The sequence below is a fragment of the Apodemus sylvaticus genome, chromosome 6, assembly GCF_947179515.1.
Source record: "Apodemus sylvaticus chromosome 6, mApoSyl1.1, whole genome shotgun sequence".
Taxonomy (NCBI): domain Eukaryota; kingdom Metazoa; phylum Chordata; class Mammalia; order Rodentia; family Muridae; genus Apodemus; species Apodemus sylvaticus.
Window position 1 is genome coordinate 113,387,377 of NC_067477.1, and position 24,408 is coordinate 113,411,784.

General features: G+C 50.1%; 1 protein-coding gene across 3 annotated transcripts in view; it reads right to left on the reverse strand.

Moving 5' to 3' along the window:
• Positions 1-999: 999 nt before the first annotated feature.
• Positions 1,000-24,408, reverse strand: part of Itsn2 (intersectin 2) — a 112,928-nt gene continuing 89,519 nt past the window's right edge. For 2 of the 3 annotated variants that reach the window (XM_052186168.1, XM_052186167.1), the window contains exons 29-39: positions 17,361-17,482; positions 13,864-13,970; positions 12,411-12,594; positions 8,528-8,626; positions 7,669-7,836; positions 7,029-7,244; positions 6,405-6,526; positions 5,661-5,743; positions 2,842-2,925; positions 2,227-2,400; positions 1,001-1,818 (exon numbers count right to left, since the gene is read on the reverse strand). In XM_052186168.1, the coding sequence (XP_052042128.1) occupies positions 1,661-1,818; positions 2,227-2,400; positions 2,842-2,925; positions 5,661-5,743; positions 6,405-6,526; positions 7,029-7,244; positions 7,669-7,836; positions 8,528-8,626; positions 12,411-12,594; positions 13,864-13,970; positions 17,361-17,482 (1,517 nt within the window). In that variant the 3' untranslated portion in view covers positions 1,001-1,660. Of the gene's footprint in view, positions 1,819-2,226; positions 2,401-2,841; positions 2,926-5,660; positions 5,744-6,404; positions 6,527-7,028; positions 7,245-7,668; positions 7,837-8,527; positions 8,627-12,410; positions 12,595-13,863; positions 13,971-17,360; positions 17,483-24,408 lie in introns of all 3 variants that reach the window. The other variant, XM_052186169.1, reaches the window with a different exon arrangement.

Below are 24,408 nucleotides of genomic sequence, written 5' to 3' on the forward strand. Positions count from 1 at the left end.
GATAGTTGAGCAATAGGCCCACAATACTCGTCACACTTACCCCAGTGAGGATCAAAGTCCCCACTGTCCTGGAAAGAGTAGCACTGATGTGTAGCTATAGTTACAAGGACCCCAGCACTTTAAACTTGCTGGATTGCCATGTCATACTCCACACAGAACTGTCTGCAGCAACTCTCCCTGATTCAGTTGCATCTTGCAGCACCAACAAAACATGCTCCCCAAATCCAGGAAAGCCGGAGGAGGTTTGCTCAACAGGCTGAGCCTGGCTCTTCACAGCCCCCTGTAGACAAGCTGGCTGTCTCAGTCTTAGGTATCAGGTAAAGGTTTGTCTGTTTCTTAACCAGTGGTGCTGGGTCAGTATCTGGGGTCAGTAAGGGATGAGTCTTTAAAACCAATCTCAATACACTGAACTGTATTCTCAAGTGAGTCAGCCAGTGATTATATTTAAATAAAAATGGGGAGAATGGAGGAGCCCTGAGTTCTCTGAGCTGCTTGGAAAAAGATGTTGCCTTAGCAGTCCAAGTGATCCTTTCAGAGGATGAGAACTTTGTGTTCAAAAATTAGTTAAAAACGTTTAAAAAATATATTTCAGTATCCAAAGGCCAAACCAGCAGTAAGGCTATGGCTCTGACAGGACAGGACAGGACAGGAGACAAGATGTGACCTGGATACTGGAGCTGCAGAGCAACAGATGTGTAGATGGTCCTGACCTTTGCCCTTCACCCCTCCTTGTGGGTCACCCCTTTGGTTCAGATGGGCCTTCACAGTTCCTGTGCCCTTCACCCGCCCACCAAAGTCACCAGTGAGATCAAGCCCAGAAACTTGACAGATGCCCACAAGGCCCTGGGCGAGCAGGTAGGAGGGTCAGGCAGCCCTCTTGGCCCCACCTCACCCCATCCTTCTTGTTTCATTATAAACAACTTTTGAAAGTAACTGTTAAAAAGCCTTTCACATAGAGAGCCAAGCTTTGAAAGGAGTTACATTCATAAACTTATACTTTTATTCTCTTTCTGTACATGTTGGCAATGATAAAGCTTAAAGATGCATGTTCTATGAAATATGCAAAACAAGGAATTTACATAAATAATTTATACTTCAGAAAATTAAAGTTGAAAAATATTCCCACATTATTAGAGTTCACAGTATATTTAAAGTACATCAAGCTTTCCTCCTTATATTTCAAACTATATTGTCTTAGCAGAGAATGATAAAATCTAATCAGAATAAAACGATCAAGTTTCTGTATATTCAGTGCACAAGTGGATGCTATTTCAGTATCAGGCTGCAGCATTTCAGCTCAGCCCTTCCCCTCCTGAGTGCTGTGACCCAGCGGAGGTCACATGGTGTGGAATGGTTCCAACATCACCAACTCCACAGTGGACACATTCGCCAAGTGGTAACGTCCGGTGGTCTGATGCCTCATTTCCACATAATACTTTTATAGCCCTGAAAATGGAAACCCTGGCATCTAACACAGCTGAACATGTTAACACTAGTACAAGGCACTGTGCTGTGGCGTTTGTTTAAAAGGTCATGTTTGCATAGATTGCTAGCAATTTAGTGTGCAATAGAATACAGGCCCCGCGAGTGTGGCTTGTGATGGATGAAGCCATGGGATGCTCCTCTGCCCAGGAGAGCCAAATCTCTCTCTAGACCTCTCTCAAAGGAGAGTTTTTTGTTCAAAAAGTTGCAGGTCAAAGCGGACCCAGACCTCTCCGGTGGGCACTTCGTGCAGGAGTAGTCGGCGGGTGGTGGGCCCTTTGCTTTCCTGCTCTGTTCGGATTTTTGCCACTGGAACTTCAGTGCGACCCAGGAAGTCTAGGGAGTAAACAGCACGTGGGGATCAGGTATTGTTGTTCCCATTAAGGTCTCAAAACTCCTAAGCAGGAGCGTCTGAAATAGCATTGAGACAACTTCCAAACACTGGACAAAGATCTCGCTTGCTCATGGATCTCGGAGACCAACAGTGGGCAAGTGTGCGGCAACAGCTGCTTATTTGGACTGTTCTACACATCTGGGCCTCGCCAGGGTTTCCCTTGTGTATACAGGTAGTGCCTGTATTCAGAGCGCATGCTCTCCCCAAATACCCACCTCCTGCTGACAAGGGGCCTGTGTCATTTCCTGTAGGTGTCATGGGGTATAAGCACATCTTAGGACCCTGGGTTTAGACTCCAGACCCCAGAAAACTATGAATACCTTTAGGCGTCCATGCCAAGTTATACTTACCATCTGGAGAAAACTGGTCTCTGTCAAACATAGTGAGACATAAAACATCCTGGTAAAGATCCTTGATGAAGAACTGGCAGTTAAAGTTCCACTTGGGGTTTAGTGTGTCTTGGAGGGTCCTGGTGGTGTAGCTTTGGGAGCCCATGCTGATTTCACAGTACGGATTACTTTTCCCTGCACAGAAACAACCCAAGGACGCATGCATGCAGTATGGTAAGTGAATAGGGAGACCATGCGGGGTCTGTAGGTTGCTTCACCAGAGACCCTGGCAGGATAGTTACCTTAGAGTCTAGCAGCTGTATGGCCCCATATTCCCAATGCTGTCACAATCCTGGGGAACAAGTGTATGTCCTAACAGCAGGACTGCTCCCACAAGCCTGGCCAGGTAGCTGTGTGGCATGCTTTGCGTACTCTCATGCAGTAGCAGTCAAAATGGTAGGTGCTGGTTCTTATTGGGAAACAGTGAATGATACTGGCCCAATAGATAGATAGCTTATCTATCAGGGTTCTAGCAACACCAGAAATGCTACCTTTTAAAAGTCACCCATTATTCTATGTTCTGGAGAGGTAAGGAACAGGGTGCTCCCACATCTGCTGAATAAAAGCAGCACTTACCATTTGGTTTGCAGGCCTTTAATTCTGTAGCTTCAATGACATGGACCATCAGACGCCCAATACCTGAAGTCTTTTGAGAACGGGCTACAAAAGAGGAAGTGAGTCGTGTTACTCCGAGAATGTAGACAGCCACCACAGGGAAGAAGCCATGCTGCAGGGCCTCTGTCTATTCTCACACGCTCTCTCTGACACTGGAGACTGACCCCATTCCCCTTACCACGCTCTGCCATTGGCTATGCTCCCAGCTCCCGATGTCTCTCTCTCCTGGACTAACTGCTATGACCTGTGGTGCCTCCCCAGCTGTGCTGCCTGCCGGGTGCCTTTCTGGCATCCTTTGCCCATCAGTATCCAACTCACCCATCAAGACCCAGGCTAGTCTCAGTCCCCTCAGCCTCCTTCCCTCTGAGTACCACCAGCCTTGACTGAGAGACACCCTACAACCTGCTTGACCTGACATTAAGGAGGAACCACTGTGTTGCATGGGTTGCGTTCTCTAGGTGTAGCAATCCTGCAAATGCTTGTGAATAGTTATATTAATTTAAAATGCATGCAGTTTGTCCAGTACTTCTTGGAAATAACATCTGCAGGTTACTTGGTGTTAGGCATGTGCTAGATCTTTATACAGAGTATATTTAATTCCATAATTGCCTTACAAGGTAGTTCCCATTTCATAGATGAGGAAATCTGGGTCTTAGGAAGGACCATGTGCTTCGCTCACACAATTTTTAAAGACAGGGTCTCATTGTAGCCCGAGCTGTTGGCCTTGAACTTGGAATCCTCCTGTCTCAGTGACCCTTTGTGTTTTTCGTTTTGAGACAGAGACTGAGTACCCTGACTGGCCTGGATCTTGCTATACAGACCAGGTTAGCTTTTGACTTACAGATGTCTGCCTGTCTCTGCCTCTACTGTGGCAGGACTGAAGGTGTGTACCATCACATCTAGGCCAGAGTTTTTAAACGGCAAGGTTAAAATGTGAACATCAGATAACAAAGTGAACTACTCATCAAAATTTCAATTATATGTAAGCATTTTGTCTTGGTGAGCAGTTTTATTTCATGTTTAATCTATTTAGAAAGATTCTTGGGATATTTTAATGTGGACAGAGTGAGTCCTGTGGTCTGGGCATCTGCAGTCTTCTCACCTTTTTTCTTTTCTTTTTTAATCTTTTTTTTTTCTTTTTTGAGACAAGGTATTGTTAGGTATCTCAGGCTGGAGGGCCTCTAGCCTTAGCTCAGTGCTGTGTAGCCTGGTCTACAAGCAGCGGCCTGCTCCCCAGTGTCCTCATATGTCTACCATGGAACATGCCCTGTTCCCTGGAGGCAGAGCCTGGCCTTACTAACTCTGTAGGCCCCATTATACACACCACAGGGCCTGGCACATAGCACACAACTGTGTCTGAAGGGAGAATGCAGAACACACACAGTGAGAAACTCAGGAAAACCATGATTTGTACTTTGACAAATTAGGAGGTGATTACATGTTTTATGAAATGATTCAATCATTGATTTTTCAATAGCAAGCTTTTAAAATAGTATTCAGTTAGGAAATGGCAATGTTCACATACCTTCAGGAGCACAGAACAAAATAAGGGGAACCTGAATAAAAACACACAAGAGCTTCGGCTTCAGCAGTGGAACCTAAGTGGGAGCACTGAGAGGGAGGAGGCTGGTAGGGGAGGCCGGCCTGCACTGGGAGGATGGGGGTGGGCACTGCCATGGGGGCCACAGGTGCTTTCCAAGGATCCTTTAGGACACTGAGCTGGTGGACGGCCTGTCCTATGAACAGTGTGACACAGATCCCCTGTGCCCCAGAGTCAGTGGTGACTTCAGAGAAGTCTGGGGCAGTGCAGCCCTAACACAGCTCTGCTCGGGCCTTGAAGAATGGGTAGAGTCCTAAGGGGAAGGCCTGGCAGCGGCCTGTGACACAGCGATGGGAAACAGAGTGGGGAATGGGGCTAGGTCAAAGGCATTGTTGGGATGAACTCGAGTTTGGGGTAAAAACTCTCCTTAATTTGAAAGGCTAAAAGGAGCTCACGCAGGGGTTGGCACATAAACAGAGTTGGCACTGTCAAGAGAGGAGGCTGATGGAGCCTCTGCCAAGGACACAGTCCTGGGGAAGGACAGCAGAGCTGCTGGAGGGGACTTGTCTGGAATGCTGGGATTGCAGGATAGCCATAACCCAGCATTGAGCTGATATGTGCCAGGGGAGGGTATAAGGTCATGGGTGGGGCTGAGAGAGGGTGTGTGTGTGCGCGCATGTATATGTGTGTGTATGTGTGTGCATGCATGTGTGTGCGTGTGTGTGTGTGTGTGTGTGTGTGTGTGTAAGCAGAGGAAGCTGGAGAGCTGGAGCAAGGAATGGGTGGGTGACTAGTGTCCTTGGGAGTGCTAGTGGGGAAAAGATGTGGAGTGAACCTAGTGTGCCAGAATGGTGGGCTGAGGTGCTGGAGGCACTGACTAGGCCTAGGGTACGAGGTCCTGGAGGCCAGGAGGAGGAGGCAGAGGCTGAGAGGACAGGGGCAGAGTACCATACCCAGCAAGTGGAGTCAAGTGGCACAAGACATGCCCCAGCAGGGTGAGGTTGGTCAGAGTGGGAGGGCAGGGGCAGGAACAGCTGGCCACACAGAAGGCAGGACCTGCATTTGGTCTCACAGTGTGAGAGCTCAGGGAAGCTTGGAACAGTAGCTGGGGGCGGGGGGCGGTATCCAGGCTGTTCTGCTGTGATCTGAATCCATCTCCCAGGCGTTACTGCTGGGGCAGCACTGGGGGCTTGAGGACCACTTGGCCGCTGGTTCCCACCCACCGGACACTAGCAGGTACCTTGGTAAGCCTTTTCCCGTTTCTTCTTCTCAGTGTCGATGTACTGCTCTGAGGCGGCCTTGATCTTCTGGACCCAGGCCGTCCTGGAGGAGAAACAGAATGGTGCTCCTGAGGACTGCCAGACGGCTCCTGGTTCACGCCAGCCCCGGCTGCACACCTCCTCTCCCTAGCTGACCTCAGCTTTATGCTCATTAACAGGTTCCCAGTCACATGCCTCATCTAAGTCCAAGCGACAGACTGATCTGCTAATTAAAGCTGAGCTCAGACCTTCTAAAGATAGCTTTCAACAGCACACAGTCCTTGTGAGGGAGGGACTGGGGGCCAGAGCTGGAAGAGACAACCGCACTGATGGCAGCTCAGCATGGCCGGTGGTTACCAGAGACCTGGGCAGAGGGACAGCACTGGCGCTTGGGATTGCCATCAGAGGTGCTTACCCTAGGAGCTCCACTGCAGGGAAGCATGGCTAGCGGCCGTGGCAGGGAGGGCGGCCAGCTGGCCAGGTGTGAGTGTGTGGGGTGCACATCTGTGGGGAGCAGGCGTGGACCCGCCACGTGGGGAGCTCACGACAAGGAGGCAGTGACTGCTAGTAGGCAGTATGTCTCTAAGCTGGAGCCTGCTGGGGGCTGGGGGCTGGGAGGCTGGGGTTCGGGTTGGTAGACTTGATGAGTGGAGCTGGGCTTGTGGCACTGGGACATGCCCGTGCTGCCTCCCAGTGTTCGGACAGGCCGCAGGATCAGGACTGACCTCTCGTTGATGTTGTCTGTTCGGAGGGTGTACACACGATCAATGTGGGAAATGTGGAAGACGGGCTCATCGCTGGAAGGGTCTGTGGGGAGTTTCACCAGCACCTCGTTCAGGAAGATGGGCTGAAAGAATCAGGCCAAAATACTGCCTGTGAGACAGGCTGCCACACACTACCCACCAGGGAGTTCTTTTAAAAATTCGGAAGAGCCTTGTGGTCAGGGAGCGAGAGGGGCCTGGTGCCCAAAGTCTGTGCCCAAGAAAAAAAAGCAAGCCTGGCTGGCAAAGTAAATACCCAGTGTCATGGAGCTGGGGACAAGCTCAGAGTGCCCCTGCTGCTGATGTGACTGGCTCTCAGCACACTGATGACTGGCTTGAAGACTCCAGTTACAGAGAGATAGATACTGGCTGTGGCACAAGGCTGTGTTTGCCAGGAGGAAGCCAAACTCTAAAGCTGGCTCCTGCTGTCACGGCAGCAGGTCTGTCACACAGGGCTCCTTCCCTTGAGAATTGGCAAAGGACATTACAAGGCACCTGAGGCAGGGAGGAGGCCCGAGGGTGAGGCAGGAGCAGGTGGGAGGGGACGCTTAAGTCAAGATGGCCCCATCCGTGGTGGGTGGCACTCACCGTCTTATACATCTTGAACTGAGCACTGGACTTGGAGCTGAAGAGCTTCTCAGAGCCCGAGGACGCGGCGAACTGCCTGACCAGGTAGGTGAGCAGCAGGAAGTCATTGAAGAGGAACCCGTGCAGCTCCTTGTTGCTCTTGGTCTTATATAACTTCCCGCTGTGCAAAAGCTTGCGGGGACCCAGGCAGTTGGTGAGCGAGTTGAAAATAAGTTGCTTAAAAGAGAAGAAAATGGCACTTTGTGAGTCTGAGTACAAATAATCCCACTGCGTGTGAAAGGCCACTGCCCGGAACCTGAGGTTGCCAGGGTCAAACTTTCTAGGTGGTAATACAGTTAGAATTACCCACCTTTCCAGAAAAAATATAAACAAAACTTTCCTATTTATCACCGCTTAGAATTCCTACTGACCCTGTGAAAAAAGTCAATAGTTGATTCTACTGATTTCTACCAGTCAAATTCAAAGAACTTACTATAAACACCCCAGTGCCTCTTCCCAAGGCAGGGAAGCACTGGAGGGGTGTCCTGCAGGGCAGGATGGGAGCCTACACAGTGAGTGTTGTCTGTCCATGCTAGGGGAGGCGTGGTGGACACTCCCAACCCAGGGCTTGCCCACAGCGCCCAGCCCGGCTCAGCCTCACCTCTGCCAAGCCTTCACACTGCACATGGGCCTGGATCCACTCCAGCCGGTCTGAGTTCTCCTTCTCCCGGACTCCCTCGTTCACCTGAGAGCACAGCTCCTCAGCTCGCTCAAGGGCCAGCTTCAGGGAGGAGTGGTCAACGTGACTCTGTGGAGTGTTCTCCAGGATCTGGAAGACAGTGGCAGTGCCACGGAGGTCACAATGTGTCCTTGGCTGCCCAGCAGCCTACTGACTCCCGTCTACCACGTCCTGATGCCTACATGAGGGCTGCCTCAGGTGAAACCCCCAGTGGGGAAAGGCAGAGTGTCTGCGCTGGAAGCAGAGTCCCACAGCCCTTGTGGGCACAGGGACTGGCAACTAAGACGGGTGACAGCACTGTGGGTTTGACTGAGTCTAGGTAATAGGCCATAGGCTAACAGGTACATCAGATCTCCCCCATAAGTTAAGTCATGTGTTTTTTGTTTGGGTGGTTTGACTTTCTAATCCAGAGTATCTGAAGTACAAGCTGGCAAGAAATCCACTATATTGCTTTATAAAGCCCCCAATCTCCTTAGAAAGCATTTTGCCTCAAGAAGAAAGGCTGGAGCCCATGGTTTTGCTCCTGGTGGGTGACTCCATGTTCTCTCTGGGTTGATGGTGGCTTCACAGCTTCAAGAGGGCCTTAACCCTCCTCCCTCAGAAGCACAGAGACCTCCTGTGGAGGGGGATGGCATTAGATCCACTTTTATCTTTAAGATATCAGCCTTTAGACTACACACAGGAGCCTGGGGCAGGGGGCATAGGGGTCACTGCTCCCTGGTGTCTGGCTCTGGGCAGCCAGGTGGGTGGTCCTGCCCAGTCTGACCACCCAAGGACTCACACTTCTGATGAGCAGAGGGTAGCGTGTGATCCTCTGCATGGGTTTCAGCAGGAAGCTGGACAGGGGCATTCCTTTGCACCGTGGGTCTGACGCCAACTTCTGCAAAACAGAGAGGCCTGTGAGGAAGCAGTGGAAACACTGGCCAAACCTGCCTAGACTTCTTTTAATGGCAGGGTCTGAAGTGACACATGCCAGGCTAGCAGCAGGAATCTCTGGACTCTCGAGGCCAGCCCGGCCCTGCTGAGCTGTCTCATGTGTTGTGTGCCTCATTCTCCCTTTGCTTCTAGAACAGCTCTCCTCCGAGCACCGCCTCCCCTCCCCCAGCACACTGGCTTTGGTCTTCATCACATCCTCCCCTCCATCTTCTCTCAATGTAGCTGCTGCCCAGGTTTAAAAACATGAGGCCCAGCTCAGGAAGCAGTCACTCCTGGAGTTCTGTCAGGCCACATTACACTTCTCAGTAGCTGTTCCAAAGGCTACTCAGTCTCAACATATCCCCCAGGAGGTCAAATCCCTCCCCCAGAGCCACATTTTCTACCCCGTTCCATCTCCTCCCCACCCACACACAGCCCTCACTCCATCTGTCTGGGGCACAGCTCTCAATTCCCCTCTTCAGCATGGCTGCTTCATCAGACACAACTGACACCACCCACACTCTTTACTCGCCCCTTTCATGTGCCTCATACACATCTATTTTCAAGACCCACGGCACACTTCTTTGTGGCCACTCTCCCCTGGGACACCTCTCTGTGACTCTCCCCTGGGACACCCCCCCCTGTGACTCTCCCCTGGGACACCCCCCCCCACTCTCCCCTGGGACACCTCCCCCCTCTCTGTGACTCTCCCCTGGGACACCTCCCCCCTCTCTGTGACTCTCCCCTGGGACACCTTCCCCCCCCCCCTCTGTGACTCTCCCCTGGGACACCTCCCCCTCTCTGTGACTCTCCCCTGGGACACCTCCCCCCCCCCACTCTCCCCTGGGATACCTCCCCCCTCTCTGTGACTCTCCCCTGGGACACCTCCCCCTCTCTGTGACTCTCCCCTGGGACACCTTCCCCCACTCTTTGTGACTCTCCCCTGGGACACCTTCCCCCTTCTCTGTGACTCTCCCCTGGGATACCTCCCCCCCTCTGTGACTCTCCCCTGGGATACCTCCCCCCCTCTGTGACTCTCCCCTGGGATACCTCCCCCCCATGACTCTCCCCTGGGACACCTCCCCCCCTCTGTGACTCTCTCCTGGGACACCACCCCCTCTCTGTGACTCTCCCCTGGGACACCTTCCCCCTTCTGTGACTCTCCCCTGAGACACCTTCCCCCTCTCTGTGACTCTCCCCTGGGACACCTTCCCCCCCTCTCTGTGACTCTCCCCTGGGACACCTCCCTCTCTCTGTGACTCTCCCCTGGGACACCTCCCTCTCTCTGTTACTCTCCCCTGGGACACCTCCCCCCTCTGTGACTCTCCCCTGGGACACCTTCCCCCTCTCTGTGACTCTCCCCTGGGACACCTTCCCCCTCTGTGACTCTCCCCTGGGACACCTCCCCCCTCTGTGACTCTCCCCTGGGACACCTTCCCCCTCTCTGTGACTCTCCCCTGGGACACCTCCCCCTCTCTGTGACTCTCCTCTGGGCACCAGGCCATATGGGGTGAGTATGCTTTAGGTGTCTGTCCCAGTAGACTGTCAATACCGGGTGGCCTCTTGGCACAGTAGCTGAAGAAGGCCACCAGAAAGAACTCCAGGGTGAACGCCTGTAATGACTGAGAAGTGATTTACTGCAGCCATGGACAGGAAAGATTGTCATCTTTTTGGTGTTTGGATTACTCCATCTACATATTTTGCTATAAAGGTATTTTTATGCTTTTTATTTCTATTAAGAAGTAGATTTGGGGGCTGGGTTTATAGCTCAGAGAAAGAATTCTTGCCTAGTATGAGCAAGGACCTTGGTTTAGGTCCTAGCAACAGAAACCAAAAAGACAAAAATTTAAAAATTAACATTTTGAGATATGATATATTGATAAAATTTGCTTTTATTTAATTTTTTCTTTGAAGTACTAGAGATGGAACTCAGGGCCTTGTGTGTGTCAGGAAATCACTTGACTGTTGAGTTATGCCTCTAGCTCTAGATGCTGCTTTCCATTTTAAAGTGTTTACTTATTTATGTATTTTTTATTATGTGTATCTGTATGTGAACCACATGTATGTGAGTGCTGTAGAGGCCAGAAGGTGTCAAATCCCCTGGATCTGCCACATGGATGCTGAGAACTGAACTTGGTTCTTCCAGAAGAACATCTAGTGCTCTTAAGTGCTGGGCCCTCTCTCCAGCCTGCTCTTTTTTTTTTGAAACATCCCTTTTATATAGCCCAGGCTGGCCTCGAGTTTACACTTTACTGTGCCTCAGCCTCTCAAGTGCAGGGATTACAGGCATGTGCCACCATGACTGACTTAAAAATATGGCAGTACATTAAAGTAGCCAGGTGTAAAAATTAGCTGCTATATGGCTGCAAGGAACTTGAAAACGTATATCAGAATTGCGATTGTCACCACATCTGTAGAGTCTTTTCATGTCTGTAACTATAGCATGGAGCCAATCCTTTCCTCCCCCTCCTCTCACTGGCTTCCAGAAGCTTCTCTGGCATCTGATGTCAGTGTCATTGCTGGTATGCGATATGCACAGGGTCATAGCTAAGCGGTTGTGAGCTGCCACGTGGGCACTGGGAACTGAACTTGGGTCCTCTGGAAGTTGTTGGGAAGCAGATAAAAGAAAATGTATTTTGACTTCAGACTTCACTTTACCTAAGTCAATCAATGCCCTCTAGTTCCCCAAGACATACCTATTGTCAACCCCTTCTCAGAGCAACAATGGTTCCCCAAAACATAATGTCTGTTCTTAACTACAATGAATAAATGAATTTGATTGGTCCGGCAAAAACACATTTGATGTTAGCTGATAATGACGGAACACTGGGGAAAGCCCTTAATCCCAGAGTCCGACTGGCAAAAATTATAACTGTAACTTGGCCCAGATGCTTGTGGGTTTTATACTTTAAACCCTGCCTCACCCCTGCTCAGGAAGGCAGGAGGAGGCTCTCGAGTCCTCTCTGGAGGCCCTGATGGATCAGTGACCATGCTTATGTGGTGGGAATAATGACGATTCTGCTCTTCTAGCACCCGCAGTGCTTTCTCTCTCCTTTCTCTCAGCACACAACAGAAGCGCCCCAAGTGCCTTCTCCTTTCTCGTACTTTCATCTCCTTCAATCACAAAGTGGTCACCTAATTATTTAAAGTTTTACTTTGCTGTATTGTATGCATTTAACTAAGCTCTTTTTGTTTTCTTTCTGGAATAAGATTATTAAATAAATATAATTTGCAAAATTAAGAAGTGGTGTTACAAAGCAGCTGGAGAGGGCTCAGCGGTTAAGAGGAGCACTGGCTGCTCTTGCAGAGGTCCTGAGTTTGTTCCCAGCACCCATGCGGCAGGCAGCTCAGAACCATCTCCAGTTCCTGGGCCTCCAATGTCCTCTTCCAACCTCTGCAGGTACCAGGCATGCTTGTGCTTCACAGACATACACACGGCCCAGGCAGACACCATACACATTGGTAAAGAATTACAAAAAAGGAAGTGGTGTTATAGACGTTCCTTCAGAAAAACAAACCAAAACAACATAATACTATTACTTAACCAGGATGTGAAATCAGGGTTCTAGTGCTGAGGAAAAGAAGCTGTCCTGGACAGTCAGGAAGCTGCGTGCCCTGTCTGTGCTTGCTTGGAGACTGAGGGGACTTTTGTCAGCTGCTGAGATCTGCAGCAGGTGTGCTGCTTCCTCCAGGCTGAGGGCTACTGTGCTTCCACAGCAGCAGAGCCAGGGCTCCCAGGTGGTGCGTACCTTTAGAAATTCCTTGAAGTCTGTGTCCTCGTCTGTCTTCTGCTGCAACAGGGTTGCCCCATTGAGCTGACAGCTGCAGAACCGGATATAGGCCTGCATGTGGGACAGCTCTGCGGCCAGGATGTCCCCGATCATCTGAACTGGCATCTTCTCACCCCCAGTCTTCTTCCGCACCCGCAAGGCCCTACAAGTAAGGGACGGTCACATCAGTTCTCCACAAATGTCCTTCCTTGGCAATCAGAGGGTGAGAGCTACGGAGAGCATTAGCAATGGCACCCAGGGCCTGGTCTGGGAACCCGGACACTGGGGATGAACAGCTGGCTGGAGAGGGCAGGGGCAGGGCCGGCCTAAGTTCTACGCCTGAGCCAACCTGGGGCTCCAGCAAAGAAGAAAAAGGCAGAGAAGGCTATACATTTGGGGCCTTCTAGGCCTCGGTTTCTTGACAAAGTTCTTTTTGAATTTGCTTTTCTTGGTTTGAATCAAAGAGAGCAATTCCAAAGAAAGGCTGGGGAGCCATACTGCCCGGGGTTGGAATGGAGGCCTGGGGTTTTCATGGTGGGCTGTGGCCCTGGCAGGACAGGAATGCGACCAGGGTTAAACGGGCCAGTTGGCCCTGCATTCTGTTCTTGTAAGTAAGGACAGAAAGCTTTGGACAAGCAGTGCAAATGAGCAAGGTGCAGTCATCCGGCTGTGGCTGCTCCCCTCCCTGCCTGCTGCTCCCTTTCCTGCCTATTGCTCCCATCCCTGCCTGCTGTTCCCCTCCTGCCTGCTGCTACTCCCCTCCTGCCTGCTGCTCCCCTCCCTAGTGCTATTTCCCTTCCTGCCTGCTGCTCCCCTCCCTAGTGCTATTTCCCTTCCTGCCTGCTGCTCCCCTCCCTGCCTGCTGCTCCCATCCCTGCCTGCTGCTCCCCTTCCTGCCTGCTACTCCCCTCCTGCCTGCTACTCCCATCCCTGCCTGCTGCTCCCCTCCTGTCTGCTGCTCCCCTCCCTGCCTGCTGCTCCCCTTCCTGCCTATTGTTCCCATCCCTGCCTGCTGCTCCCCTTCCTGCCTGCTACTCCCCTCCTGCTTGCTACTCCCCTCCCTGCCTGCTGTTCCCCTCCCTAGTGCTATTTCCTTTTCCTGTCTGCTGCTCCCCTCCCTGCCTGCTGCTCCCCTTCCTGCCTGCTACTCCCCTCCTGCCTGCTGCTTCCCTTCCTGTCTGCTACCCCCTTCCCTGCCTGCTGCTCCCCTCTTGCTTGGAGATCATAGTTGACAGAGCTTTTCTTGTCTAATCAATGTAGTTCTGCATTATATTTCTTTACTTTCCTAAAAATTCTGTATATAAGTTATAGGGCATTCCACCAAATACTACTGGAATACAAAGCCTAAGGGAGCAGAACAGAATTGGACATTCTCTTGCTGAGCAGCCCTGAAGGACTACAGTGACCATGTCACGTGGTGCCCACAACTCACTTCAACAGCTTTGTGTTGGACATGATGAGCTCCTTCCAGTTCACAAAGATCAAGGCCATTTCTGCTTCAGTGAGGAAGCCCGACTCAGCCATCCGTTTCTGGAAAACCTAAGTTCAAAACATAGATCTAGCTTGAGTGTGGTTACATGTGGGGCAGTGAGCTGTGCACAGGTAGCCTCGTCCCGGCTCAAGCTCAGGCTTAGAACACAGGAGACCCAGAGACCCACCAGGCAGGCAACTATCACCTGCAAGGCACAGCAATGTTCGGCCACGCCCCTTGGGCCCCTGGCTCCTGTCACAGCTACAGCTTCCCCTATCCCCCAACCCCCTCTGCAGAGAGTTGTGCAGCTATCAGTCAAGTAGGGGCCTCACCAAGCCCTCTCAAATGCAAATAAGGTTTCCCAAAGCTCTCAGACCAAGCCAATGAGAAATACCTGAGGTCAGACCCGACCCCAAAGTCTGAAAGCTGCTGTCATAAGAGCTGTAATCCTTGGGAAGAGGTCTACTCTCCCGAAATGCCACCTGAAGCTCCCCCCACCCCCAACACACACACACTCCTCACTGGCCAGCTGGCCTCTGGTGGGAGAGAGGTGGACTAACTGCAGTAGAGGAAGTGGCAGAAGAGAAGCAACTTCTCCCTGCTTGCACTTGCTCCCCTTTGCATGAACTCTCGCATGGCAGGCCCAGAGATCTCCTTGGAAAGCCTCCAGTACACAGGCCCGCAGGCCCACAGACACGCGTGCCTTCTGCTACTCAAACAGCAAGACAGTGGCACTTCTAAGTAAGCATAGTTATGGCTGCTAGAGTTTTTAAAAGGTCATTTATTATTATTGTGCATATGTGTGCACATGAAAGAGAAGAGATAGAAACAAAGATAGACAAAGATGGGGACATGCGTGCCACAGTGCAGGGGACAACTTTGGGGGATTCTCTCCTTCCGCCCTTTTGAGGCAGCATGATTTCATGGGGCAGTGCAGTGTCTAAGTACAGCTGGCTCACCAGCCTCTGGGTGATCTCCCTGTCTCGGCCACTCGTCTTGCCAAAGGAGATTACAGATGTGTGCTACCACATATGACTTTGTCACATGGATTTTAGAAATGCTTTTATGGGCTGAGCCATGCTGGCTCACTATTGGATTTTAAGCTGCACAATTTCCCAACTTTCACTAGTTAAAATCCAATTAAAGCTGATATTTAAGGGCTGAATCTCCTGACTAGGGAGGCTGTCCCACCTCCCTCCTAGGAGGGAACCAAGCGGAGCTGGTAGAGCTCTGCAGAGTGGAGCCTGAGGAAAAAGGGGCAGAGAGCGGCTGCTGACCATCTCAGAGTTCTGGGGACCCTCCGTGCTCGCTGTCATCCCCGTGCGTGCGCCCAGCAGAAGCCAGCGGCAGAGACACTCTTCACATGGATTCCATACACACATAGCTGCACACAGGTGTGCAGCATGTATACAGGGTTCTCATCTAACTTCATAGGCCATACAGGTGAGCTACTGGTGTTCCTGACTGGCTTATGAAGAAATCATGATTCACCCCAGGTTCCATATGACTTGGGGCTCTGTATTAAGCAAAGGCTTCATACTAGCCAAGTGATGAGATGCAAACCCTGGGGCTCACATCCCGTGAGATCCATCCCTGCATCCCAGCGTAACTCCTAGGTCCCCAACACCCCATATGTCCGCTTCCAGTCCCTCCTCGGGCAGAGCAGTCTCAGGGTGGTCCAAACAGAACTGGGGAGCCCTTCCTTCTTGGGGATGGGCTTATTCTCTGGGCTTTAATTCTTACTGCTCCTCGTTTTGGTGTCCTTCAGCAGGACTGTGGTAAATGAACACAGGAACTCTCGGCTACCTGTGCTCTCTGCCCGAGGACTTCAGCTGCTGTTTACTGAGCTGATGTGGGCAATAGCTGTCAGCCAGAAACGCTGCGAACCGCGGCAATGGCTTAGCTCCACATGAGACAGAGTTGCCAGGATGAGCACCCAACAACCCAGCAGACATGGTCTTCCTGCGCTCAGGCCGCCCCTGAAGGGTAGGGAAGCCACGTGCGCAGGCCCAGTGAGGGAAGCAGAGGGAAGGATGCTGAGTCTTTAGAACGTCCGTGAGAAAGCACAGTGCTTTCACCTGATCCCTCACAGCTCTTTGCCTCTTACAACATAAGTGAGAGGACAGAGCGGGCATTCCTGAGGTGCCTCGCTGGAGCAGGCAAGCACACCGTTTCTGCTCATATTTTGGTGAGGGCTTGAGATTCCACAGCTGTTCACAGCCCCCTTGGACTGGGAGCTGACTGGCAGCAGGGCTGCCATGCCTAGAAGGCTGGTTGGGCTCCTGGGCCTTTCCTCTAGGTCATCTGTTGTATGGGGAGAACAGATACATGCGAGGATCCATTCAGCGCTCATCCAAAGGCTGAGTTTGAGCATGGGGATGAACAGACAGGCAGGTGAGGCCTTAACTTCCTTGGCAGCACGCGTGCCTGGCAGACAGGAAGTCTGCAGTTTAGTCCCTAGCACTGCACGGATGAGGTATGCTGCTGCAAACCTGTAAGGCCAGTGCTTGGAAAACAGAAGCGGGAGGATCGGCTGCTCAAGGTCATCTGTAGTTAGTTACACAGCAGGTTCAAGGCCATCTTGGACTACTTGAGGCCACATTTCAAACACAAACAAAACAAAACAATCCTCCCAGAGAATATCGGAGCACACAGGTGTGAGGACAGGCCCTCCTAGCAGAGGAGTGGGGAAAGTGTGGAGGAACAGACGCTGCTACCCACCGGCTAGGGCAGGCCTTGCAGGCAGATGCAGGCCTTGCAGGCAGATGCACCCCCGGCTCCTCTCTGCTATCCAGGTCATGGGAAGAGTAGAGAACATAGAGCCTTTGGTGCTTTCCAACCCACCACTGTAAAGTGTTCCTCTCAAGAGGGCACTGCCATCAGCTTAGATGCCACTGTCCACACGGCAGGCACAGACAGTACATACGCAATTTGAGAAACTTTTACAATTTTCCCTTGTTTGGTTTATTAAGCTGACATAAACATTAGCTAGAGGTATCAAAGCCAAGGGAAATGTCAGACTTCCAAACGGCAGTAAATCCAGTTAGTTAGCCAAGGACGAGTGAAGCCCATCCGGAGGCATTCACACTCGCCCTGTGCCCTTGTCAAACAGTCACGTGGACGTTCCCAGGTCCGCTTTTCCCTCTCTCCACAGAGTGAGCGGGCTCAGCTGAGGGAGCCCACGCCCTCACCGGGAACCTTGAGTTTTCAGCCTTACCAGTAAGCAGAGGCAGCCTTTAGGCTGCAGAAGCTCTTGTCACTGTCTGGGAGTCACAGGAAGTAGTGCCCAGACAGAGGATACAGTTCAATGGTCAAACATGCGTGGCTTGTGAGAGGCCCTGGGCTTCATGCCCAGCCCTGCAAACCAAAACAAGATGGCTCCCACTGTTTCCAAGCGAGGGGCAGAGACAGCGGCTGCCCTCCACCTCCTGTAGGAGACAGTCCGCAACAGCTCTCACCTCAACCACCAGCTGCAGATCATCCATGTACCGCTCCTCCGTCTGAATCAGCTCGTGAATGTAGCCCTGTCGCTTCCTCTCCATGGGCTGCATTGTGTCCAGGGCTTGGAGATCGGCACACCCTGCAGAGAGATGGTGGCAGAACTTGAAATGACACTTCAGTCACCTCATAGAAAGTGGACATTTCTCAGCAGGTGTGCGGGATCCACAAATGTGGCTCAGAAAGGACATTTCCAAAAGAGCATCAGCCATTTGCAGAGAGCTGGTGGGACAGCTCTGGCTGTCAGGAGCACTAGGCTCGGATTAAGGAGTCTAGAAATGGCCTCACAGAGACCAGAGTTTCAGCATCTCACAACTTTTGAAAATTATTGAAATGATCAATTAAATCAGTATTTGAGACGAATATTTTCCAGACTACAGATCATGAGCCACCGCTGGCCTGACATTTACACAAGAAATGCGGTCTACCATGCACACAGCGCTGGGGAGAGCTGGGAAAGGCTTCAGCTATGTATTTACTTAGTTATATGATATGAAGGATCAAAACTCACTGAATTACTGTTACAATCATTTTGTGACAACAACACAAAGGTCCGAGAACATGTCTCTAGCGTTTTCCAAGGAAAGCTCTAAGGATAGAAAATCTAAAGCTCCCAGGACCCTGCAGTTCCCAACAAGCCCACTGAAAGAAAGCCTCCGGGATGGACACACCACAGGATCCAGCCATGGCCACTCTGAGGGGACACAGGCAGCTCCCAGCAGGGTGAAGGTGCTGTCCTCACTGCAGGTCCATTCACAGGCCCATCAGTCTGACATTACAGCCAGGGTTAGCTGGGAACAGCAACCCTAAGAACTACCCTGGGAAGCCACTCCTCATGCAAAGCGGCAGGTAGAGACTGCAGACCCTAATGTGCAGGAGGCTGTGTGATTGGAGGGGCAGTTAACAGTTCAAACCAATGCAGAACTTAATCACACAAACTGCTTTCTGGCTGTTCGCAGGAGGCCTGTGGTCAATTAACTTATGATTATGATTATTTTAATATTTTATTTACATGTATGTACCCAGTGAGGTCAGAGAGGTATGATAAGGTCCCCTGATACTTGAGTCACAGGTAGTTGTGAGCTGCCTATGTGGATGCTAGGATTCAAACTCAGGTCTGCTGTAAGAATACACTGACTTACACTGAGCCATCTTTCCAGCCTGATCACCAATTAAGCTGTACCCAGTGACAGCTGTAGCTGTTCTCTGTGGCCATCATTCCTGGGGTTTGATAAATGCTGTTGGGTAACACTGATGGCTCACTTCTCAGCTGTTCTGGAAACTACCATTCAGGAGTTACTTTTAGCCCGTGCTTATCTGTGCAAATGAATGCTACTAAACTGAATAGGTCTAAGAAATTTTGCATAGATGGTATCCAGGAAGCTGCCACATGAGGTAGCAGGCAGAGTATTTTCAGCCATAATGAGATATAATTATTTGTAAACTAATAATAAATAAAAGTTTAAAAGAATTATAGAAAAAAGAAAGCTCAGCAGGTGAAGGCATGGGCTGCAAGCTCCAGGAGCCTGGGCCCCGGAGTTGGTCTCTGGGACTCCCAGGACAGGAGGAGAAAACTGACTCCTGCAAGTTGTCCTCTGACACACACACACACACACACACACACACACACACTTACTTTTTTTTTTATTGTTTTGTCTTTAAGCTAGAAAAAGACAGCGAAGTGTGGATAGGCACTATATCCAAGGTAGCAGGGAGCTGGCCTAGCACAGGGAAGACAGCTGGGAGGACGCAGGGTTCCTCACAGGGCTGCCCACAGCATGGGAAGAGAGCACTCCCCACAGGGAGAACAAACAGGCCTCAGACTCCCTTCTCCTGCTCCAGGGATCGAACCAAGGACTGGTGAGCAGGAGGCAAGCACTTCAGGACCGGAGCCTCAACTCGAGACCTTGTGTGATCTAGGCTAGCACTCTACTGAGTCCCACCCACCCTCTTAGGAACTACAGGAATATGTATTTCTAGGTATGGTGGCACATGCTTTTAACCCCAGCATTTAGGAGGCAAAGGCATTTGAATCTCTTGAGTTTGAGGCCAGCCTGGTCTCCACAGTGAGTCTCAGAAAAGAACAGTCAGGGCTATACAGCCACTGTCTGAGCAAACAAAAACAATTCTGTGTGTGTGTGAGTGAGTGAGTGTGTGTGAGTGTGAGTGTGTGTGTGTGTGTGTGTGTGTGTGTGTTTTGTATAGATTTGGGCTATCATGCAGTTTAATGAGGAAGAGGTTTTCTAATTCTGCAGGCATGGATGAAGTTCTGTTATATTGAAAAATCCTGACTTTAGCTGATGATGTGGGTGCTGCCAGCCAGAGCTCACCGCCCTACTCCACAGACCATGGCAGACAGCCAGGGAACAGTGCTGCTCACAGCTTCCTGAAAGGCACTGGCTATGGCCAGGTGCCTGATGGAGGAGTTCAGAGCCTTTGCTGCGGTTACAGCACCTCTTACTTGATGGAGGTGGTCAGCACCTTTGCTGAGGTTACCTCTTACTTTAGAAACAGAAATCTAATGTATGTGTTCAGGTGTTTTGCCTGCATGTGTCTGCGCCAGGTGAGTGCCTGGAGCTCACAAAACCAGAAGAGGGCATCCATCGGATTCCCCGAGCTGGTTGTGAGTGTTCTGGAAGAGCAGCCTGTGTTCTTAACCACCGAGCCACCCACCCCCAGCCCCTCACCCCGTGTTTTAGAACCTCAGTTGTTCATGTCCTTTGTTTGGGATTTTTTAAAACATCTGCCACCCAACTCTATTATTGTTTACTGCTTTTCTTTAAAAAATATTTTTTTGTTTGTTTTGTTCTTATCACAGGATTTCTCTGTGTATATCTGGTAGTCCTGGAATTTGCTCTGTAGATCATGCTGGCTTTGAGCTCACGGAGACCCTTCTGCTTCTGCCTCCAGCGTGCTAGGATTAAAGGCATGCGCTACCACCTCCAGCTTTAAGCAATTTTTAATCACATTGTAAGTTTATTTAGAGTGTGTGTTTGTATGTGTGTGTCTTTCATTAGAGAGCAGAGAGCTCTTGGGCAGACGCTGGGTGTGGCCCTATGGGAGTCAGAGCAGAGTAACTAATTCACCGCTACACTCTCAAGGAATTCCCTTACAGTGCGCCCGCTGGCCCTCCTGGAAGGAGAGCTTAGAGCCTCAAGCAGTTCCCACGTACAGCTGAGATGTCTGCTTCGTCAGGATGAGTGTGGGGTCAACTTGTCACTGCGCCACACTGACCCTTCACATTTCATCCCAGTGGCCCTTAGATTTCTATCCTTGGTTCAGGTTCCAACCCTGTTCAGGGGTTCTTACGTATGACGTCAGGGGAAATAAGGCAGCGTCCCTTAGATGGCTGTCCTTTACCCCTCATTTCCTTCCTGGTCAGGGTTTTAGACTCCTGCTTCTTTCTAGAGCCAGCTTAACTGGTCTTCTCTTCCATCGTGCCCCTTTCAGCCCCCGTATTCAGTTTCATGGCATCATTTTAGGACATAAGCAGAGTTAGCTGGCCTTCCTATTCACTAGTCCAGACAAGCACAACAGCACCTATCCCCCAGCCCCGTTCCCACTCCACTAGCCCTCTTTTTTGTGTCATTGCAAAAGTCACAAGGAGGTCTACACTTGTGACTACTACACTCTGCTGACACCACTCTGAGGAGGGTGAGGACCCCAACAGTGCTGGGTTCAGTGCCCTCTTCTAGCTCACAGCCTCCTCTAGTGCCCCTGCACTGATACCTCAGAAGTGCTGCCCCTTCAGTCTTGATGTGTCCCTTCTCAGCCTTTGCGATGATGTTCCTGTTCCTCTTCCTGGTGCCTCCTTCTGAGTGTCTCCCTCTGCCTGCTGCCACTATCTCTGCTTCTCCTAAACCAGCTAATGCCAAAATAGGATACAGCATTCCTGTCCTGTAAGGTCACAGGAATCCGGCCACACTGCGGGGGTAGCTTTATTCCTGCTCTTCCTGGGCATAGTGCACATTAGCCTGTTTAATCCTGAGAAGCCCCGCTCTGCAGATATGTGCAATTCGAGACACTCACAGTTGCTGAAATGCACTCAACAAGAGAGGGAAAGAAGAGAAACCTTTGGATGAACCGAGGATGTGGGTTTTCATGGAATGAATATACACACTTTGCTATCCTCAACACCCACTGTCCCTGCACTCACTGAGGAGGCGTGCGACTGAACCCTTCCAGTGTAACTTGTCCATTAAAGGTGTGCTGCAGATGTACACCACACCCTGGGTTCTGAAGATATATCTAAATATAAAATGTAAACTATTCTATCAGTATTGGACAGATGTTGGTAGAATTCAACTGTGATTCCAACACTGGGAAGACTGAGGCAGGGGGATTTGGAGTTAGAGGACAGCCTGGGCTATACAGTAAGACTCTTAAAAACAACCTAGCCAAACATCCAGCCAACCGACCAACCAAACTTGTTGTATACTGGAATGATATTTTGGATCCGCTGGATTAAACACTGTTGGGTTTTATGTCTCTTTGACTCCTGGAATTTTTAAACTTCACATGTGGCCTCTCTACTCCTTGTGTTCCGCAGCTCTACCAGCCCCTGCGTTCTGGATGTCCCTTTCCTCACACAATGACAAATGGCTCCCATTGTTTGCAGAGTGAAGGTCTACCTCCAGGCATGGCTCCAGGGTCCCCATGGTGCTGCTCCAGCCTGCTCCCCAGCCTCTCCACTGACGGCTGTCCTATCTCCCCAGCTTGAGTCCTGGTCCCTGGCACTAGGCTTGGTTCTCACAACGGTACACACTCTTCCCACAGCGTTGCCGAGCTTTCCCCCACTCCTCACTCACAGTCTGGTTCCCATAGAGAGAAAGAGCCCCTCACGGTGATGTTTGAGGGACACTGCTGCAGGAAAACCTTGCCACCTTGGTCCTACTGACACCAGCCTTGCTTTTGGTGGGTCTTTGTTACCAGTTTGTGTGCATAATCAGCGGCAGCCGTGGGTGGGGTGGGGGGCAAGCACGTGTCGGCCACAAGCTACACTGTTGGTCCCTGAGTCTGTATTTTAATATGTCATATAAACTAGCTCTTGTTACAGGCTATTGTAACACTGTGACTCCTGAGATTGTGTTATTTGCTGAAAAAGGCTGTTTCTAGTTGTGGTGTGGCTCAACCTTAGAACACACGTTAATGTTCTGGCTGAAATACAGACGCATCCTTAGTACACACCTTTAATCTGAAACAATGAAGGAATGAAGGTAAAGTTAGTTTGTAGAAGGACACACCCATGTTTGAAAGTGATAGCTGACTGACAGATAAAGTGACAAATCTGAGAAAGATTTGGAGAATAGGATACACCCAACTCTCTTGAGAAGAGAGAGGAAAGGGAAGCTACTCAAGAGAGAGAGAAAGGGAGGGAGGGAGGGAGGGATGGGGTAAGGAGACACTTTCCTGGCTTTGATCTGGGCTGTTCAAAGGTAGAGCCTGTAGGCTGCTCTTTCTATTCTCCCCCTGTAGCTGGTTTCTGCCTGGGTCTGGCAGGGGACTGAAGGTGATAGAAAGCTGGGCTAAGAAACCTCTTTGTCCCTGCTAGGGGAAGAATGGGTACATTGGGATTGAGCATCACCAAAACTTGGATTTTAAGAATTATGAAACTGAGGATTTAACACAAAAATTGGCCCCTGTCTGGTGATAACTTCAGGGGTTGCTCAGCCAAAGAAAGTATATAAGCTGTTAGGAAGATCAGTCTCACCAACAGGAGGCCAAGTCCCACTAAAGAGGAGCTAGTTCACACACTCTCTCTCTCTCTCTCTCTCTCTCTCTCTCACACACACACACATACACACACACACACACACACACATGCACACACACATATACAGAGGCATCACACATAATGAGAGATTATGTCAAAAGATAAGGTAGAGAGTACTAGAAGACACCTGACTGACCTCTGGCTCCACATTGAGGTGCATGTGTACACACATGTACACACACATTAGCATACATGTACACACACATTAGCACACATGTACACACACATTAGCACAGACACAGGCACACACACGCACACAAATACCTAGGTTTGAAAAAAAAGTAAAAGCAAATAATAGATGTTGTTATGGGAACCACATTAATGGATAAAATATCAAATTAAACACATCTAAGAATTATTAAATGTGAGATGTAAAGAAAGTGTTCAGAAAGAAAAACAGAAAACATAAACTTGTTTCAAAGCCAGCACACCCTGCACAGGACACAGAGTGACTAGGATAGCACCCCCTGCACAGTGGTTGAGGCAGGGACAGTAAAAGAATTGGCAGGCGCATTGGGACGACAAATTATTCTCTTACGGACTGCATCATTAATGTCTAAAGAGTCATCACCAGGCTGGGTGTGGCAACTCATGGCTGTAATACAGCATTCAGAAGACTACGGCAGGGACACTGAGATGAACTGGAGGCCAGCCTGGGCTACACAGTGAATTTTAGACTAGAATGAACCTGCAAAAGTATATCCTGAAAAAACTAGAATCAACCAAACAAACCAATAAAATAAAATAAAATAAAACAAATACCAAAGGATCTGCATGAGATGCTACAGAATCACCTGGAAGAGACAATACTGAACTTATCTGAAACCAATAGAAATGCCTCAAAGTATAACATAAAAAGTTGGAATGTTTCTGAAAATAAATATACCTCCTTAAAAAAAACTATAATCAGTAGTGAAGGTAATACTTTTCAATGAAAATTATCAATATGAGCAGTTCAACAGCTAATAAGCTTGACATATGAACACATATAAGAAAATACACATTTTAACAAACATCAATATCTATGGGAAAATGTTTAGTGAACATAAGGAAATGTATAAATTTAACACTACTTTCAAGTGTTTCTTTTTAAAATTACTTAAGAGTATGGGGACAGCTCATGGACCAAGGGCACTTGCAAAGGACCTGTGTTGGGTTCCCAGCACCCACTTCACGCTGCTCACAGCCTCCTGTATCCTCAGGGGACCTACGCTCTCTTCTGGTCTCCACAGGCA